Source organism: Astyanax mexicanus, chromosome 13 (assembly GCF_023375975.1).
Source record: "Astyanax mexicanus isolate ESR-SI-001 chromosome 13, AstMex3_surface, whole genome shotgun sequence".
Classification (NCBI taxonomy): Eukaryota; Metazoa; Chordata; class Actinopteri; order Characiformes; family Acestrorhamphidae; genus Astyanax; species Astyanax mexicanus.
The window spans coordinates 21,366,119-21,386,510 of record NC_064420.1 but is presented as its reverse complement, the minus strand read 5'-3'; the positions used below and the strand labels follow the sequence as shown (position 1 = coordinate 21,386,510).

Sequence of the window (20,392 nt, the reverse complement as noted above, 5' to 3'; positions counted from 1 at the left end):
AAAAGAACAGCCCTCCATCTGTTAAGCATGGTGGTGGGTGGATCAAACTTTGTGCCTCTGTTGCAGCCGAAGGCATTGGAAACATTTCTCTGGTTGAGGAAAGAACAGATTCAATAAAAAAAACAGCGAAAATACCAGAAAAATCACCAAAAAATGTATTTATTTAAATTGTTACATGTTAGCATTGTTAGAGGTACCAGTTAATTACAATACTTATGGCATTTTCTGAATCGAAACAACCATGAAATCACCCGCAGAATGTGTGTAAAACTGATTTAGTGAGACACAAAAAGACAGTAGTGCTAATAAACTGAACTATACTGTTTTCACTACTCTAGATGTGTGGCACAGCCATTGTGGATTTTTGAAATTTGTGTTTTAATTAAAACGTGTTGTGTAAAACCCAGTTCAAATAGATCTGTCAAAGGTGTCAAATGTTTTGACATTCATTGCTCAGGTAGAGGTATAGATACTAAGTAAAATAGTAAAAGTACTGGTTTCAAAACTACTATTCTTTAAAAGCTTTAATAACTATAATGTTATATTAAAATGTTAATGTTGGAAAATGTGGGCTGCACTAGGCTGCTTGTTTCAGCCGCATATATACTCAATTAAAGAAAATCATGCATTTTAGTACAATGCACATATATAAAAGATAAATCTTAGTTGGGACATTTCACTCGAGTTCTCTTGAGTCTCTGCCACTTATAATCTTCATGCTAGGTTACATACGTCTGCTATGTTCTTGCTGTATTTTGGAGTGTGACCTGATATGATGTGCAGGTGTGATGGATCACATATGAACCAATAGGGAGTCGGAATGGTATATGTTTATTCTTCTCATAATCAAACCACAATCAAATTCACACTATCTGAAACCAACATTTCTACTTAAGTAAGCTAACACAGTATTAGTACTATTTGTACTATTTTGACCTCTTGAATGAGTTGTTGCTGTGCTCTTGGGGTAATTTTGGTCGGCCGGTCACTCTAGAGAAGGTTCATCACTGTTCCACATTTTTGCTATTTGTGGATAATGGCTCCCTCTATGAATTGTTGACGCCCCAAAACTTTAGAATGAAACCAAAATTTCTACCTAAGTAAGGTAATGAAGTATTCGTACTTCATTACTCAACATCTCTGTACTTTGCATATACAGCTCTGGAAAAAATAAAATACCACTTAATTTCTTTTTATTTATTTTTTTATTTTACCAAATTAAAAACCTCTGCAATATAATCAAGAGGAAGATGGATAATCACAAGCCATCAAACCAAGCTGAACTGCTTTCATTTTTGCACCAGGAGTGGCTTAAAGTTATCCAAAAGCAGTGTGTAAGGCTGGTGGAGGAGAACATGCCAAGATGCATGAAAACTGTGATTAAACCAGGGTTATTCAACCAAATATTGATTTCTGAACTCCTAAAACTTTATGAATATGAACTTGTTTTCTTTGCATTATTTGAGGTCTAAAAGCTCTGGATCTTTTTTCATTTTTCTCATTTTCTGCAAATAAATGTTCTAAATTGCAATATTTTTATTTGGAAATGTTGTTTGTAGTTTATAGAATAAATAAACAATCTTCATTTTACATATAAATAGCAAAATCAGAGAAACTGATTCAGAAAGGTAAAAGTGGTCTCTTAATTTTTTCCAGCGCTGTATCATATTTTGTAAATTTGGAATGTTGTGTTTAGACATTTTAGACAAATTTATGTAATTTGTGTTATTTTAAGAATATTAATTCTATATCATTTCATGATCATTTAGTAATAATTTAATTATCACACTCATGTTTCAGAGGTTTCAAAAACTTAAAAAAGGTCTCAAATATTGTCTAAGATTTAATGGGTTAAACTAATGAATAAAATGTATCACCTATATTTTATACATTCTGGAAATCCAGTACTGTAGCTATTCACTGCATTATAAAGATAACAAATGTCACTCAGTTTCTATTTGACTATGGAGGCGTGTCTGGGGTCTTCAGGACCCTCGAAACAGAGCAGGAAGGTGAAAGCGTGTGACTTTCACACTCCCATCGTGTTAAGCTGCGGGAGGAGTGAGGTGTGAGTGGACTGCTGATGGGCCTCGGAGTGAGTTGTTATTTCCACGTTCATTTACAGCCACTTTCACGCCTTAACTTCTTCAAATCAAACAAAATGAAAGGAGAAGTCCGCTGCACAAAGCCCACTCATTAGGACCCCCACTCTCTCTGTTAGAGATTACAGCGCAGCTGCAGCTTCAGCACCACAAACCCTCTCTGAGGTGGAGGTCTGGGGGGCATCAGCACAAACTGAACAGTTAAACATCTTAAATGAGTCAGCAGAACACACACACGCACACACACACACACACACACACACACACACACACACACACACACATACACACACACACACAAACAGACTTGGTTTTATACAATGTCAAAATATGGAGCCCTACAAGTTTATGTACATTACATAGACTGTGTATAGCTGGACAGAGCATCATCTCTCAAAAGTGAAGCCACCACAGGTCGGGCGCCCCCTGCTGTTCGGTTTCAGAAAGCTGTGTAACCCCACCCATCCCCATAGGTTTCAATGGCAAAATAGACAACATTCAATCACGTTTTTTTCTAATATACTGTAATTCTACCTCCATTATTTAAATGCAACAGCTAGTGTAATCTCTGCTTATATTGTCAATTTTTTATATCCCCACATAATTCGGTTTTTAAAACGTTATTCAGCTCTATTCAAAAAAGTTGTGTTTATTGTAAAAGGGCTGGTTATGGGCGGGACCAGTAACAGACCGTCAGCTCCGCTCCGCTCTGCAGTCTGTGACCGTAAGGCAGCCCTCAGGGGCGGGGTTATTTAAATGAGTAGGCTGCTCTCCACAGTCTTTCTCCCTCCTCTGGTCTCTACTGCGCAGAATCGGGGGTGTCAGGATCGCCAACATGGCGGAAGATTTTGGCTTCATTTTCATTGAATGAATGGGAACTGCGACACGGTGTCCATCTTTTTTTACAGTCTCTGGTACAGTATCATTTGACTTGTATGTAAACCAAAGACAGATTAAGAATAGTGGCTCTCACTGTGGTTCGCTGGATTCCCAAAACTTTAGAAATGGCTTTAGAACCTTTTCCAGACTGATAGATCTCAATTACTTTCTTTCTCATTTGTTCCTGAATTTCTAGGATATTGGCATCATGTGTAGTTTTCAGTATCTTTTGGTGGACTTCACTTTGTCAGGCAGGTCCTATTTAAGTGATTTCTTAATTGAGAACAGGTGTGGTAATAATCACTACTGGGTTTGGCTAGAGAAACTGAACAGTTATTTTTATGTTTTGGGGCAAACACTTTTTCACACAGGGCCATGTAGGTGTGTTTGTTTCTCCATTTAATCTTCATTTAACTGCATTTTTTGTTTAACTTGTGTTGTCTTTAACTAATATTTAAATTAGTTTGATCTGAAATTTGTGAGTCACAAAAAATATGAATTCATGAAAGGGCAAACACTTTTTCACACCACTAATAATAATGATAACAATGATGTTTTACATAAGATTTTGTCCTGAAATGTATGAAACGTATAAACACACACACACACACACACACACACACACACACACAGTGTCCTGGGGTAATTGCTGTAATTATGTTTTTTTTCTCCTCCATTATCTGTCCTTTAGTCCTCTTATCATAAGGTGTTCCTTATCAAGTGCAACTCTTTAATTAAATCCAAATTCAATTAATAAAGTTGATTAGCCCGAGTGTTAAGCTCTTCTGCACTGTCATCAAACAGCCGTGGGCTATTACACCCTTTCGCCCGAGCATCTGAGACTTTATTCAAGTTTTTTTTTTTTTCCCAAGAACACTGATAGAGAGAGGACTTAGTCCAGACTGTGGGTGTAATTTTTAAATAAAGTTTTTTTACTATCTATCTCAGGTCACTAAAGGCCCTGTTTAACTGTGTAATTTAGCGCGAAACTCAGATAAATGAGGTTAAACTGAAAACAGGAGCAGAGATTTTGATTAAAACCAAAACAACTGACTAACAATCTGTCAAAAATCAAGTTTCACACAGTTTTGCTTTGAAATCTTGAAATAAATTTCCAATCATGGAATTTCCTCTACAAGGTAAATGTGCAATCATTTAAAGATTGATAAAGCAGCAAATAACATGTTAAATAGATTTGAGTACAGGCATATTAAGCATATTGTTCATCACACATTGCACTGAATTGGATTAGAGATGGCCAGAGATTAATTTCATCCACTTTTTTTTCTAATTTCTAATTTTCATCCCATTTTCTCCTCAATTTACAAGGCCAGTTACCCAACCCACTCATTAGGACTCCCCCTATCACTAGTGATGCCCCAACACCAGGAGGGTGAAGAATAGCACATGCCTCCTCTGATCCATGTGAAATCAGCCACCACCTCTTTTCAAACTGCTGCTTGCTGAGTAGCATCACAGTGAACTCGGAGGAAAGCGCAGCGACTCGGTTCTGATACATCAGCTCACAGACGCCGCCTAGTGCTGATTTCTTAATTTTTACTTTTCTATGAGCATTACAAATCTACTAAATACTAAAATTGTATTTCACTTGACCATAACATTCAAAGTAGAATTGATATAACAAAACATAAAAATTAATTAAATGTTCTTACAATTTAGACATAATAACTAAAAGTGTTTAGTCGAATTAACTTAAGTTGTCAGTAAACATTACTTAAAAATCTTAAGGAAACCGTTTTTCTCATTTTTTTTTAAAGTAAATTCAACTTATCTGGGCTTACAGTGCGCATCTTTACAATACTTTTATCCATCTCTGTCTTTTAAACACCATTAATTGCTAATAAAACTTTATAACAGCATTATTAATGGAACAATGCTTTGAAAATGTTATTCAAATCCGTCTCCTTTTACTCCACACACACACAACAGAGGCTGTATCAGGTAACCAAGACACAGAGCAGGTGTGTGTGTGTGTGTGTGTGTTACAATAGGTCATATAAAATGTCCATAGCTCCACCTACCTCATGTTCCAACACTAGAACTGAAGAGACCTTTGGATAGGTAGTGTGAACCTGGAGCATTCAGAATGGATCCTGGAAAATAGCGAACCTGTGAGTATTCACTTCTTCACTTTAAATACAAGACGTTTATGAAATTGTATAAACTGATATATGAGTTGTGGCCATTGTGAACATCACACTTGTGCAGTAGTGTGATTTACTATTACAGGCTTGTGGCTGTTAGTAATAGTTAGTTGGTAATAAGCCTCCGTTGGTCTCAGGCGTCTCTGAGATGACAATGGAAGTAAACAGTTACCTTGGTAGCAGCGCTATGCCTCAGCTGCTCGTGAAGATCGCTGGAGGAAAACAACTTAAACTCAATTCATTGATCCGAACAGGCATGTTTTATATACAGTCATTTTATATACAGTACACTTCTCGTGCAGAACTGCGGAAGTCTTAGGCAAGTATAAATAGACTCTGTATGTAACCCATCACATCCTGTTTCACTCTAATAACTAAATTACCATTATAATTAACATCAGTATCATAGACGCTAAAACATAGAACCCTTTGCGACTTCACAAGGTATGCTAAAGCAAATGCCATATTTTTCGCACTCTAAGGCGCACTTAACCTCTTTTAATTTTCCCCAAAATTAGTCAGTGCACCTTATAATCCAGTGCACTTTATGTATGAATTTTACCTGTCAGGTTGTAAGAAGCAGTAAAGCTACTCTGCAGAAGTACAGAGTTACACAGGAGTTTCAGTTTAGGTCTCTAGCAGTATTAGCATTAGCTGCTAACCATACTAAGCGCTAGCTCTTACGCCATTCAGAGGTGAGTATTATTGGTCTGTAGCCTGCTGCTAACCCTGGCTAGCACTGCCAAAGTAATCTTAGCATTAGCCGCTAATGAGTATTATAGGCCTGTACCCTGTGTGTTTACCAGTTTTAAAACAAGCTACGTGGGTCAAACCGCTAGTGCTGTCGGGCGACATTAGGAGTTAGCTAGCAGTTATGTTGCTGCACCCAGCCTTAGTGAAAATCTGTGAATCTAAGGTTACTGTAAATAAGTGGAAGCGCTTTACTTACCCAAATGAACATCCAGTGCTTGTTTGGCTTTAAAAGAAAACAGTTTTTTAGGGATTACAGTTGTTTATTTAACATATCTTAGCTTTACAGGTCACCTGCTGAAGAACACCCGTTTCATACCCTTTATTAAAGTAAACTATCAAAACTCTAAACAAAAAAGAGAATTGTTGGACCAACTTAAAAAAAGTACTTCAATTGGTAACATGTAATTGAATTAAGTTTTTCAAAATTAAGTTAACAATTTAAATGAACACAGTTACTTTAAGTTAGCTCAAGCTAATTATCTGACTGTTTTGATTAGTGGAATTTAAATGTAGGGCAAGTGAACTTAAACCATTTAAGTGTTAATAAGTTAAATTATTTGAGCCTTAATAACAAACTGAACCAAGTACAGACTAATTAAGTGAATCAAGTTTACTGTCCCGTTTTTTTACGCACAATAATGATAATAAATTATGATCTGGTGATCCTTGCGTATAAATTTTACCAATCAGGTTGTAAGGAGAAGTAAAGCCACTTCGCTTAAGTACAGCTTTATACAAGAGTTTCAGTGACATTTTTACACCAGTATTAGCAGAGCTACTGTAGTTATATCGCTATTTAGAGGTGAGTATATCGGACTGTAGCCTGCATGTTTGCGGTGCTAAAACAAGCTACCTAGAACAACTAGCTGATAGCAGACATCCCAAGTTGCAAAAGTTGGTTTCAGGGAGGTTACCCCCCACCCCTGCCAAAAAAAAAAAACAAAACAAAAAAAACTTGCACACACACCAAGAGATAACGAAAATGTACTTTTATTTTAATTAATTTTACTTTTTTTTAATTAAATTTAGAGTATTCAGAGGTGAAATTAGTTTTATATTTTTTCTTTTTTGAAGGCCCTGCCTCTGCTTTCCCTGCCTCCGTCATGATCTGCTTTCTCTCACTCACTGAACAATTCCCGTCCGGGAGGGGGAAAAACACTGCCCGCCCACACTAAAAACTGATTGGCTGTCTCACAGATTCTTTGCAGAGAACAGGCCAATCAGAACCCTCTCTGTTTTCTCTCTCTCCTTCCCACACGCGATTACAGAAAAAAAGTCTGTCGCCTGTGTGCACTCTTGGGGCACTCGTTCTGAATTCCGGGACATTATATGTGACTCGCGGGCATCAGGGAGCCACTACCAAAATGCGGGAGACTCCCGCCGCTTCAGGGAGACTTGGTTTGTCTGTGATAGTGCCTTGGTTTACCGGAACACTTACTGTAAACAAACAGAAGCGATTTACTCACACAAATAAACAGTTTTCAGGAGAAAAATTTGTGTAGCTTACTCTTCTACACCCTTGTCCTAGCTATTGTCACTTAAAATGTGTCTTATAACCCAGTGCAGCTTATTTATTATAAACATTGATAGTCACTTTATAATATGGTGTACCTTATAGTCCGTAAAATACGGTACCTAATTTATGTTGACCTTGAATCCAGGATATAGTACTGGATTTTGTAATATTTTGTAGGTGTGGTGTTACCTGTTCCTTTTACTTTCAACTAAAACCTGAACAGAATTAAGTACACAGCTTACCGATCAAACATTTAATTCCGTCTCTATTCTCTGCATATCTCTGACAAAATATAATCTGGGGCAGTGTTAAATTAAACACTCTAAATTTCACTGTGTAGCATCACAGTGTCTCCTAGTGGAACTTTTGCTGGAGCTTAATTTTTACAGCTTTATAGAAGACCTCTTTTAATGGCATTCTTAAAACCGGAAACTTTTGGGTGAATCCATGTATTTTACTTTTTTTTTTTTTTTTGAGGGGGGCAGTAGAGGCAGTACAGTAAATTAGCACATTGGATTTTTATTCAGTGTTGAGTTTTGTGAAGTGAAATGCTGAGAAAGTGCTTATTCCCTCAGGCTTCAGACAGTGTGTGTAACGGCTCACAGTCCTACATCCACCTCAAGAGACCTGCTTCTAACAACCTTAAACAAATGCAGACAAAACCACACGTTACAGAGGTAAGGAAGCATGGAGGAGCATCATTATGGCCTCTAAGGTGGTTTAGTGTGCACACCTAGTAGACTTGACCTTATTGCAATATTAATGTACCTCCTTATTGTCATATTTATCTTAATAATCCACATGCTATGAGAATACTTATAGAGTATGTATCTTGTTGAAAATGTTTCAGCAGATAAGGTTCTTATACCCTGAGGACTCACTGCTCCTGGCTCTCTCAGAGGAGCTTAAGGACTTGGAACTTCACTCATTGGAAAGAATTGAGAAGGATATTAGAACAGCTCTTGACACCTCCCGCAGAGGGACCATCCACCAATCAGAGCTGACCTACCTGTTCCTCAGGTGGAAGGTGCCTCTCAGGTTGCCCACCCTGGCATCTCTCATGAAGACCTTCTCTAGCTCCACCCACCCTGAGCAGGTATAGATAGATGATTGTCTTAATGATATCCTTGCTTGGGCCGGAGGATTTTCAGCCACAATATTAAAACCACTGGCACTTTAAGTAATTTACATGTAATACCTGATTCCAGTGGCACATCTCGTTGGGTAAAAACATTCAAATGGGCAAATATAGAATTCTGTCCATATCTTGGTAGTTTGGAGCTGTCTTGATGCTGCACAATACAAAGCATGTGGTTTTAATGTTATGGTTGGTTTGTGCATGTTTACATTTTGAATGAAACTAACTATAAGCTGTAAAATTCCATGTATGGCAGATATATCATTAAGTTTATAATCTGTAGTTTACCCTCACACTATTAATTTGCAATACATGATTCAAATAATCCAAATGATAAAGATCCCATTTTCTTGATTGATTTCTTATTGTGTTAATTTATTGTTTAACATAGCATAAAAAGGATTTTACTTCTTTTACTTTAAGGATCAATCAGTAATAAATGCAAGAGAGTGTGTGCTAGCTGTGGATAGCAATCGTACTGAAGCTCAGTGATTTCATCATTCATGCTGTTGTCTATACCTGGCAACCCTGACTGTGGAAATGGGACTAGAGGAATGGCGGTGGGCAGATTCAAAGTCCAAATATTGTAAACTAAATATTATAAACTCTACTGACAAGAGCTCTCAGTGCTTAAACTTAGAGAAAATATTGTGTTTAATGTACCAGTGTGCTGAAATCCCTGCTAAGCCTAAAATATTCATTCTAAAAACTGGGTTGTCGTGTTGCTTTTCGCAGGAGTTCTTCTGGCCACGTCACAATATCTGATGATACTTTCTTATCATGTTTTAAGTTTCTACAGAAAATATCATCCTTAATGGTTGTTTAATTTTGAATAGAAATAGTTAGTGATGGAGTGTTCATTTCTCTTATTAAGGCCGATATTACCTTTCTATTTTACAGGTGCTTTATAAGGAGCTGCTGCAGTTCATACAGAAATTGATTCAAAATCAGGAGTTACGGGGAGGTAGGCCTGCAGTTTCATATGTTACTTTTTCATGTTACCTCATACAGCGTTTATCTCACATAGCACAAGTACACAAGCACAAGATACCACACTAGACAAACTTCATGTAGTTAGAAACAGTGGTTTCATGTCTTCCATGTCAATCCATGTCTTTTTTTGGGACTACACAAAATCCTGATGTGTCAAAAACACAACAAATGTTGGCCAGTCCAACCCTACTCTTAAACGTTTTGCCTGAATAGGGTATCTGCAGTTATAGTAAAATTAAATATAGCACCTTTCCAATTTTTTAATACCACAGAGAATTATTTAAAGGAGAACTGCGGTGTCAAATTGACTTTTGATGTAGTAAAACATGATAAAAAGTACTTACCTTTGTTGAATAGCACACCTCTACTCTCCTACAGTTTTCTGAGATCCAGCAATTTTGTACTTTTCCTACTGTGGATCTTGAATAATGGAGGACATATGCCACCTGCTGGTGCTGGTCTGAAGTTCTGGAGCCCAAAAAATTAAATGTTTTTTGCACATCCTTTTTACAAAAATGTATCAGTAAACTGTACAATTGAAACCTTCTAGACACAAAAATAGCAGAATAATTAAATCTAAACAAGACCCAAAAAAACATGCCCAAGTCTATGTTTATGTCAACTGGAAACTGGAAAGTTTTGCCCATGGTTTCCATATGAACCCCACATATGGATGTCAGTGATGAGTCCCATCAGGGTCAGTGCTGAGATCAGGAGGAGTTAAGCATGGACCCCATCTGCTTTATCTATTGCACATAGGGCCTAGATAGGACACCTGTGAGATTAGCGTGGGCCATTTATCAAACCCATTAAGAGCCACTAATATTGTACAAATGATCATTTTTTAAGTAGTCAGGAAAAAACCAAATACAAATCAAGAGAAACAATTTTGTCTTGCAATTTTTACTTTGTTTTGTATTTTTTTATTATTCAAAAAAAGTTTTAAAATCATATCCTAAAAATTAAATCCTAAATATTGTGGCAGTTTCCCAGACAGGGGTTAGGCCGAATTGTAGACTATATTTTCTTTTCAATGGAAAAAAATTCATTCAAACTGCTGGGTAGTCCAAGGCTTTGTTATCTGGGAAACTACCTGATTAAGTCTGTGCTTCCACTCAAACAATTACTATTATTATAGTTATTATACTAACACATAAGCTAAACCTGGGGCGTTGTGATTTTTTCCAGATAATAAGACAATATATCAAATTATCTGGTTATCAGATTACTGGCCCTTTTGGCATCTCATAACTTGATTTTTTTATCTTTTAATTATAGTGACTATCATAGCTCAGACTGCACATCAATAACTTTCTCCAGCGTTATATTTGTACTTTTTCCTGTCATGCATGTATTCATTGTGCCATGGCAAACTGCCTGAGAGAGTGGACAACTTAATTTGAATTTGGCATTTGAATAAAACATGGTCAAGTTGCATGGTTTGCATAGATTTTCAATGGTCCACAGTGAATTTGATATATTTTGACACCTTGATATTTTACCATGACAGAACCGGACAGATTAAATCTTACCTCGGCTAAACATAGAGACATTATGAGAAATACTAAACTGTAAAATTCAGTTGTTTTTACTTGAGAGAATTTGGAAAACCAATTGCCCTGAAAAAGTTAAGCAAATGTAACTGTTTTTTGTTTTAGGAAATGTTTACTTAATGTGTTCTATTTTCTACTTAATTTATCTAAGTTGCTCTAAATAAAACAAAGTAATGTTAATGTTTATGTGTGTATATATGTTTATACATGTAGTTTCTCACTGAAGGCATTAAAACTATGAATGAACACATGTGGAGTTTTATGTACTTAACAAAAAATGACCTGGCCTCCACAGTCACCGGACCTGAAGCCAATCCAGATGGTTTGGGGTGAGCTGGACCACAGAGTGAAGGCAAAGGGCCAACAAGTGCTAAACACCTCTGGGAACTCCTTCAAGACTGTTGTACTACCTCTTGAAGCTCATTAAGAGAATGCCAAGTGTGTTTTTTTTTAGTTATTTCACCTTTTTTTGGTTAAGTACATAAAACTCCACATGTGTTCATTCATAGTTTTGATGTCTTTAGTGAGAATTTACAATGCAAATATTCATGAAAATAAAGAAAACACATTAAAAAAGAGAGGGTGTGTCCGAACGTTTGGCCTGTACTGTATATGAGTTTCACATTTCGAACTGAATTACTGAAATAAAGTAACTTTTCAGTCTTTTTCTGTTTTTTTAGATGCAGTAGTATGTAGTGTGGGACAAGGGGGTTAAAAGGGGGTGTGTTCAGTGTGTACAGTGAGAGGAGTCAGCTGAAGGACTGTTCCTCAGGGCTGGGCAGCTTCTTCCAGGCTGCAATAGAAGAGCTGGATCTGCTGGCAGGCTGTTCATCATTATCGCTAATCAGATATAAACCGGTTATGAAGCTCAGTGAGGATCAGGGCGGACCTGCGCGCGCTCTACATCACCCGCAGCTCGTAATGAAACGAGAGCGCGAGCGGCTTTCTGAGAAACGAAAGAGGAAGTGAGAGAGAGAGAGAGAGAGAGAGAGAGAGAGAGAGAGAGAGAGCCGGGGGAGCAGTGAAGTTCATCCGCGCGCTTCGAGGTGATTTTATTCATTATACTTTCATTATACTGACTTTAACTGAGCGGGTCTCGCGGTTCCGAGGGTTCCAGTTGTGTACCTGAGGGTTCTTGTGTTTTGTCAGGGGGCTGAGGTAGTACTGGTGTTGTGACTAATGACTGAGGTACTGGTTCTTTGTCTTGTATCTGGTGGCTCTGATAGTGGTTCTTGTGTTTTGTCTGGTGGTTGAGGTAGTTCTGGTGTTGCGAGTGATGGTTTTAGTGCTTTGTGTTGTACCTGATGGTTCTGAGAGTGGTTCTTGTGTTTAGTCTGGTTCTGGTGTTGTGACTGATGGTTTTAGTTCTTTGTGTTGTGTCTGGTGGTTCTGAGAGAGGTTCTTGTGTTTAGTCTGGTGGTTTAAGTAGTTCAGGTGTTGGGTCTCGTAGTTCTGGTATTGTCTCTTGTATTCTTGTGTTGTGTCTGGTGGTTATAAGTGTTTTTTTTTTTTTGCTTTTTGTCTAATGGTTTTGGTGTTGTGATTGATGATTCTGGTACTGGAATGTGCTTACGTGGTTTATTGGAGAGCATTTGAGGTGCGTTTTGGTTTTACCTGTGTGATTTTGTATATAAAAAAATACATCTTCAAACTTTTGTTAATGTTTCACTACTTCATTACTTTTAAATGAGCAACATATAAAACACAAGTTTTACATAACATTGAAACATAACATTGCATTTTTATTAGTTTTTATTATATGTTGATTACACTAATTAAGGCAAGCAGAAGACGTTTTATACTGAAAAAATACTTATAACTATTTTTTCTTGATCTTCAAACTTAAAAATAGGTCAATTTGACCCAGAACATAATTGGAGGGTTAGTTGAAACCACTATTATAAATATAATTGCTTTTTTTTACATTAAAATGTTAACTAAGAAACCTGCGTCTTAAGAAGAACAAGTGTGTTTAATCGCAGTTAATCACAGAATATTGTTGGGATTAATCTGATTAAATGTTTTAATCGATTGACACACACACACACACACACACATACATATATATATATATATATAATGGGTAATATTGGTTTAACTCTTCACCATGATGATGGAAAGCTGATAAAGATGTCGGGGTTCAGAGTGGTACCTTATTATATTGAGTAGTCAGTATTCAGTGTTTTTTTTTGCGTACGGTTGTGTTTTGTCTGGTGGTAAGCGATCGCTCACACAGGGCTCTTTGTACACTATAGACAAAAATTATTATTCTTACAAACATTTTCAAGTAATTGCCCCAAATTTTACTTGCAAAATGTTTCTCTGAAAAAAAAAACACATTTAAAAAAAATTAACACACTGTTCATTAAAATGGTTGCATTTCTAGCTGGGAGGTTAGTCGTAATATCTGTAATATCTATGTAACAAACATTTTCTATCCGTCAGAAACCAGGGGTGCGTTTCCCGATAGCGATTGTTCTTAGGGATTTAAGAACAACTTTAAGAACGACTTAACTTTAAGAACGCCATTTTTCCGACTGTTTCCAGAAGCCACTCTTAAGTCTCCATACTTACGAAGGACCTTTAAGTAGCACTTTGGTGGCTCCGCCCCCGTGTCTGTGAGGTTTAAGGCAAAGCCAGATGAAAACTAGACCACCGATTTATATACAGTTCTTCATTATTAAGCCACAAAGGTATAATTTTGTATGATATAAAAAGCCAAATAAAATATATTTACTTATTTGTTTACTACTACGACTGTCAGACTGGGGAAAACCGTTAATTTAATCCATATGTGTGTGATATGTGTGAATAAAAATTATATTTGTAGGTAATTGTAACTTTTTCTTCACGTGAATACGATTATTTCAACCATATAATAAACCCAAATACTATGAATAAATATGCGCAGGTTAATAAATTAATTTAAATAGTCTGGAATTTAGTCTTTTTTTTATTGTTTATTTTTTTATAAATACGTATGCTGAATGCATCTTTAAATGCATTTTTTTAAGGATCAAAAGCGGCCTCTTTCGTTTTTGAGTCAGAACTGCACGTGGATTCCACGTTAAGAAGAACTTAGTTATTTACGAGTGGGTCAGACCACTCGTAAAGTTACGAACGAGTTTAAGTACTACGTTAGTTACGAAGGCTTTCGGGAAACGCTCGTAATTTTAAGATTGTTCGTAAGTACGAAGTTACGAAGTACTTAGCGTTAAGAACGTTTTGGGAAACGCACCCCAGAGCAGTAATGTTGTAATGAGTGTTTTTTTACAGTACTGTGATGAAGGAGTGCTCCCATGGTGCTTAGGTGGTTGATTGGGATTTGTATCTAAAAAGTGTGAATAGTGTGAAATTATTCGTAATTTTATTACGTATTTTTCAAGAGATGTTTTGTGAGGTTCACTGGATTTCTTGGCTAATTTTAAGTAATCACCATTACGATGGAAACCAAGCTGAGTTATTTTGGTATTACAGTATTAGAGCATGTCAGTTTTTAAGTCCCCTTGTGAAAACAGCTTTCTCTATAGTTAATATCTTTCCTAACATGTAATATAATATCAACTGGTATGTGACCATATATATTTTGTCACTGTACATTGATTTTTGGTTTACTACATAATTTGTACACACAAACTCTCTCTTACTTTGTGTCAAAATCACCTTCATGAATGGACCATGTCACGTCTGATGTTGTTGGTGCTCCCTGTCCTTCCACACTTAGCTCCAACGGAGGTTCTCAGTCTATCAACTACAACACCCAGAATGCACCACACACTGACATCACACACTCTGCCGATCACCTCACCTGCCCCGGCCAGGAAGTCCTGAATACTGATTACCTGTACTATTTAAGGTCTGCTCACACACACACACACGCCGCGTATTGCCTGGTTTCGCCCACATTACAAAGCGTTTTTCTCTGTTATAGTTTTCTTGTGTATGACCATGCTTTTGTTTTCTCGACTCTGATTTTTGCCTTGCCTACTCTGTGGATTATTGTTTATTACCTGGACTGTGTATTGTCTCTGATTGTGGATCTTCTCTGACACTGTCTGCCTCGTGTATGACCATTGGACTGCCTCACTATCCGGTAATGGTCTCTCCCTCCTGGTTTCTGTTTAACAGTGTTCACTACCTGCTGCTACTGTTTTATTTTGTACCTTGTGGGTTTTTAATAAAATCCTTAACTGATTCCGCGAGTGTCTGTATTCTGTATCCCATCATGACAGACCAATAGAATTTCTTCAAAATGGCCTAAAATAAAAACTTTTTACATTTACTTCCATTGAAAGTTAAGAGGGTTTTATCTGTCTCCTGTAAAGTTGCTTCATATTCAGCTCTGGAAACAATAAGAAACTCAATGCTGATGTTTTTCCTTGATTTTACCAAACTGAAAACCTCTGGAATATAATCAAGAGGAAAATGGATGATCACAAGCCATCAAACCAAGCTGAACTGCTTGATTTTTTATACCAGGAGTGGCGTAAAGTTATCCAAAAGCAGTGTGTAAGACTGGTGGAGGAGAACATGCCAAGATGCATGAAAACTGTGATTATGGTTCTGGTGTTGTGTTTGTGTAGGAGATCTGATATGTTTTGTGTTTTTGATCAGGAGATTCTGAGATGACAGTGGATCAGACTGGAACATCTGGATCTACATCCAGATCCTACAAAGATGCAGCGCTCGCTAATCTACCAGCAGACTTCCACAAACGTGAGTAATAGACAGAGACTATCCCCCCTGCATTACAAAGCTACTGGTCCAGAGGTCCAGACATCTGACACCTGCTGTTATTTACCCGATTGCAGTGGTTTACAGTGAGACATTCTGAAACAGGCAATGAGGTAAAAGTTTATCGTACCAAAAAAACTAAATAATGTGTTAAATAACCTCCCACAGAGTTGCTTTTGACTCTTTTTCAATAGCTTAAATCAGCAATTTGAAATAGTATAGTTAACATTTAACACCTTGCCAGAGTTCCTAAGTCTCTAAATTGTTACCATCAAAAATAGTTAGATTTAGATTTAAAAGATTAGTCAGTCAATAATACAACAACTGTTGCTTGAGTAGAATATATATAACATTTCTTTTTTTGGTCTACAATTAAGAAACAGGATAGCGCCGTTTTGTCCATCTAAGTTGCAGTTTACATGCTGTACTTGTTTTGTTTTGTAGTATTTTTTTTCTACTTAATGTATAAACACATTGCTATATTTACACTCAGTAAAACTAACTATAATTATTTATTGTTTATTTATTTTGGTTTAGTAAGATATTCTTAAAATTAAAAAAAATATCCTAAACTACTGTGTTATCATTTTGGGGCCATATCACCCACTTCTATTGAACACTGTCCAGTGTGCTCATGGCAAGGCCATTTAAATTATCCTTAATCTACAGTGAGACAAGTGTAATAAGAATAACACTAGAAAAGCATAAGGCGAGGACGATGTGTCCGCTTACAATATGCAAATCAGTCAGTCAATAATACGATAATACTGTGATGTCCAGCCATCTGCGTCTCACTGCTATCAGATTCACACTGCTCAGCCAAATCAGCTCTCCATTCTGTGCCGCCCCTAAACCCATACATCACCCCTCGTATTTCCATTTCCATTTTTTTTATTTTAGCTGTGGAATCAGCTAAAATCTTGTGGTTTAGTTACTGTTTAAATTCTTCCTCTCTTTTTTCTAGAGCCCCCTGTTGACTCTGCTATGTCGCAGCTGATTGGTTCTCTCAAAAATCTACTGGCCTGTCACCCTGAGGGACTGACCCTGAATCAGACCCGCAGATTCTGTCCACAACTCCTCAATCAAGACGTGCTTAAAGACTACCCGTCTGTCCGCCACCTGCTGCAGTCCATGCCCAAGGTCGTCCGGTTGGAGGGGATTGGCGTCCAGACCCGCGTCCTCCTTGCTCTCCCTTAGAGGTGATGGGAGATGTTGACCCTTGATGTTTACCAGCAGTTCCTTCCTCTGGTAGCTGCCTCTTTTTACTCAGGAGATGGAGATGCACTGACAGAGAAACTGGCACCCACTACACTTACCAAATTCCATTATAGATGAAGCCCATTTGGTTCCTTTAATAACTTTGTTTAGATATGTTAGTATTTCTTAAAAACAATTGAGTTTTTTTCAAGCTTTAAAAAGGATCTTCACACATGGTTATACGCAAGTATGGTTCCTGAAGGAACCTAAAGCTTAACGATGAGGCTATGATGTATTTCACTCAGGCTATTTGCTGTAATTTGGGGACATTACACAGATTTTATCTCATACAATTAGTCAGTCAGTCAAATCACAGTAATAAAATCAGCAGACTTTCCCTGCTATGACATTTCCGACGTCATTCCCCCCAGGCTACATTAGATTAGCTGACTGTTCTCTATGTTGTAAGCTGTAAGAGCAAGCCTTGTTTTCTGAGCTGCTAATTGATTGTTAGTTGTATACTATACTGTTCATTCCTTTATATTTTATTCCCAAGGTATTTAACATTTATATTTTATTTAAATGAAAAAAATAAAAATACAAGAGCAAAAGCAAAACTATATATTTTTTTACCTGGCAATAAAATTTATAAAAGAAATTGTATTATTTTAATCTGTAGGCAGAATAACTTTTAAATTTAAGTAAAAAATACTGAAATAAGTTGAAGTAATTCAGTGTCTCAATTTATTTAGGTAAATTCAACTTATCCAGACTTAAAATGTATTATTATTGTATAGTTATAGGTCAAGCTGCCTAAATAAACTATTAAGCTATATAGTATTTTTGATAGAATAAAAAAAGCACACAGAGAATGCTCCCAGCAGAAGTATATTCAGAAATGTACAAAGCTATTTATATAGCATAAATCACTATAGCAGTGTATGTCCTGGTGAATATAAGGTAATTGAGGGTTACCCATTGGTAAGACTCAAGCAAATAATAACAGTAAGATCAGATTATATCTTCTAATATAGATTATAAAACAGATTTATTATAAAATACACTTGAAAAACTTTACATGCTCAGAGTCGTTAAGTAGCACATGTTGGTGATTACAACAATATTAGATTCCTTAAAGTGCCACAACAAACTACACAGAACTAGAAATCACTGGATTAATTTAAAGCCATATCACATTAGAGTAAACAATGCAATATCAAATCAAATAGTAATTGTTCTTTATTTTTTCGAATACATTTTTTCGAATAAATTATTTAGTTTGCAGAACATTCAGTGCATCCCTATTTTTTTTTATCAGATTTCATCAGAAACTCTGTTAGTTATAAACAATAATTAATAATTGCTCTTAAAGAGGCACTAAACTATTTTTTTTTTATTAATAGCTGAATTGTGTTCCAGTGAAGTAATTAAACATACCAGTCCTGCTTAAAATCTTTATAAATATTTCCTAACCGTTGAAAAACGGTTTTATTTCGGTCGTTTCCGCCTCTGCAGCGCCCTCACAGGCTCAACTGTGCTATAGGCAAGGATGATGTTTCAGTCAATCAATAATACCGCTCCCTGGTGACGTCCATCCATCTGGTCTCGCCGCTATCAAAGGCACACTGCTTAGAGACCAATCAGCTCTCCCTCCTGCCCCGCCTCTAAACCCATACATCACCCATCACTCCTCCCATTTTTCAGCATTTTTCAAATTTGAGCTGAGGGTGGAGTCAATCAGGGAATTTTGTTACCATGCAGTTGAGGAATATGCAGTTAATTCCATGCAGTTGAAGAATAGGCTACAATACAAACTGTTACTCTAAGCACTCTATGGTGTAGTACCAGCATTTGACCACTAGATGTACATCTTATTACACAACATAGAGTGACCAGCAAAACAGCCATAACATTAAAACCACTGCAAGGTAAAATATGTAACTTACAATGGCACCTATCAAAAGGTGGGATATACATATTAGGCATAATTCCAAGTGGATCACAGGAGAAATAAAATAATAATAATAATAATAATAATATAAAACATTCCAGTAAATTTAAAACCAGCAGCTTTTAGACGACTACTTATGTAAAAGCTGGTACTAATATCATTTCAGGATCAGCCTCTTAAAAATGTATCAATCACTAATTGATAGTGTTCTTTAAATAAGTCTTTTTACAAATTTACTTAGAGAAAGTTGTATATATATACACTCTAAGAAATATAAGTACAGATTTGTACTTAAAAGAGTACAAAGCTTGTCGCTGGGGCTGTACCTTATATTGAGGCACAAAAAAGTACCTTTCAGTGAAAGTCCTTTTTTGTACCCATGGTTTTTGTGGCAGTAAAGATCATAAAGATTATAAACATTATCATCAACTAAATATGGCTCAAAAACTTGATGATACAAAATTGTCTGGCTTTCAAATAAAAAATGTGCAATTTAAATATATATTGTTCATTAGTACAGTGATGCAGAATACTGAATGTACCCTTTGGCTGGTTAAATGGTACAAATTTGTACTTATTGCTGTTAGAAATTACTTTGTACTTCAGAGGGAACAAATCTGACCCCGTAAAGACCAATATTATACCTTTGAGGGTACAATTATAAAGAGTGTACCTTCGAGTACAAAAAAGTACTCATATCGTACCTCTGTTTTTTAGAGTGTAATGTATATAAGGTTTTTAACTTTTAGCTTTTTTAAGCTGATCTGGGGCCAGTTTTTAATGTACCTCATTCCTCTAAAGCTATTTGATTGAGATGCTGGATCTGAACACATGACTGTGGATTTTTTTTCAATTAATGTTCTTTTATTGAACATTTTTAATTAAAAATAAATTCTATATGGTTGTAAAGTATATTATATTAAGTAAATGTATTGTTTTGTTGTCTACAATCAAACAAAACCTAGACCTGAAAATTATTTTTGTACATTTAAATAAATATGAATTGTATGTGTCATTGCATAGTTCCATTTATTAAAAGTGTTTGTAATTATTTTAATAAACATCTTGTGTTTTGGACTTATGAAGTATATGATTAAATAAAAATACATAAATACAACAAAACAGTGTTTGATCATGTTAATACAGTCCTTTACACTGCAGTAGTTGAAAACATGCCACCATGTTTTTGTACATTGTTCAACCTCAAGCTTAAAACTTTGTTGTGAGACTAAACACCAGGCAAAAAACAACAAAAAAACATTAAATTTACCACATGCAAAAGCTTCTTAAATTTTACTCAATTATACTATTGTATCTAAAAAAAATTGAATATAAATGAAAAGTTACTTTTACTTTATTTTGGCTGTGTGGGCAGTGTGCCAAGTCCTGCTGGAAAATGAAATCCACATCT

The 20,392-nt window shown here is 36.2% G+C and overlaps 1 protein-coding gene across 2 annotated transcripts; it reads left to right on the top strand.

The window, feature by feature from the left end:
* The first annotated feature begins 5,000 nt into the window (after positions 1-5,000).
* LOC103028585 (uncharacterized protein C1orf87 homolog) lies at positions 5,001-20,103 on the top strand. Of its 2 annotated transcripts, none has more exons than XM_022685729.2 (6): positions 5,001-5,113; positions 7,991-8,092; positions 8,269-8,511; positions 9,454-9,517; positions 15,714-15,815; positions 16,798-20,103. In XM_022685729.2, the coding sequence occupies exons 2-6, from the start codon at positions 8,066-8,068 to the stop codon at positions 17,028-17,030; spliced, it is 669 nt and encodes a 222-aa protein (XP_022541450.1). In that variant the 5' UTR covers positions 5,001-5,113; positions 7,991-8,065; the 3' UTR covers positions 17,031-20,103. The 2 variants fall into 2 exon arrangements, with proteins under 2 accessions (XP_022541450.1, XP_022541449.1); XM_022685728.2 differs by having other exon boundaries at positions 8,266-8,511.
* Positions 20,104-20,392: the final 289 nt, after the last annotated feature.

Bases quoted from the DNA above. Each gene is read 5' to 3' on its own strand.
- LOC103028585 (XM_022685728.2), top strand. From the start codon at position 8,066: ATGCAGACAAAACCACACGTTACAGAG. The intron at 8,093-8,265 runs GTAAGGAAGCAT...AAAATGTTTCAG, and splicing joins CAAAACCACACGTTACAGAG to CAGATAAGGTTCTTATACCC. The intron at 9,518-15,713 runs GTAGGCCTGCAG...GTTTTTGATCAG, and splicing joins AAATCAGGAGTTACGGGGAG to GAGATTCTGAGATGACAGTG.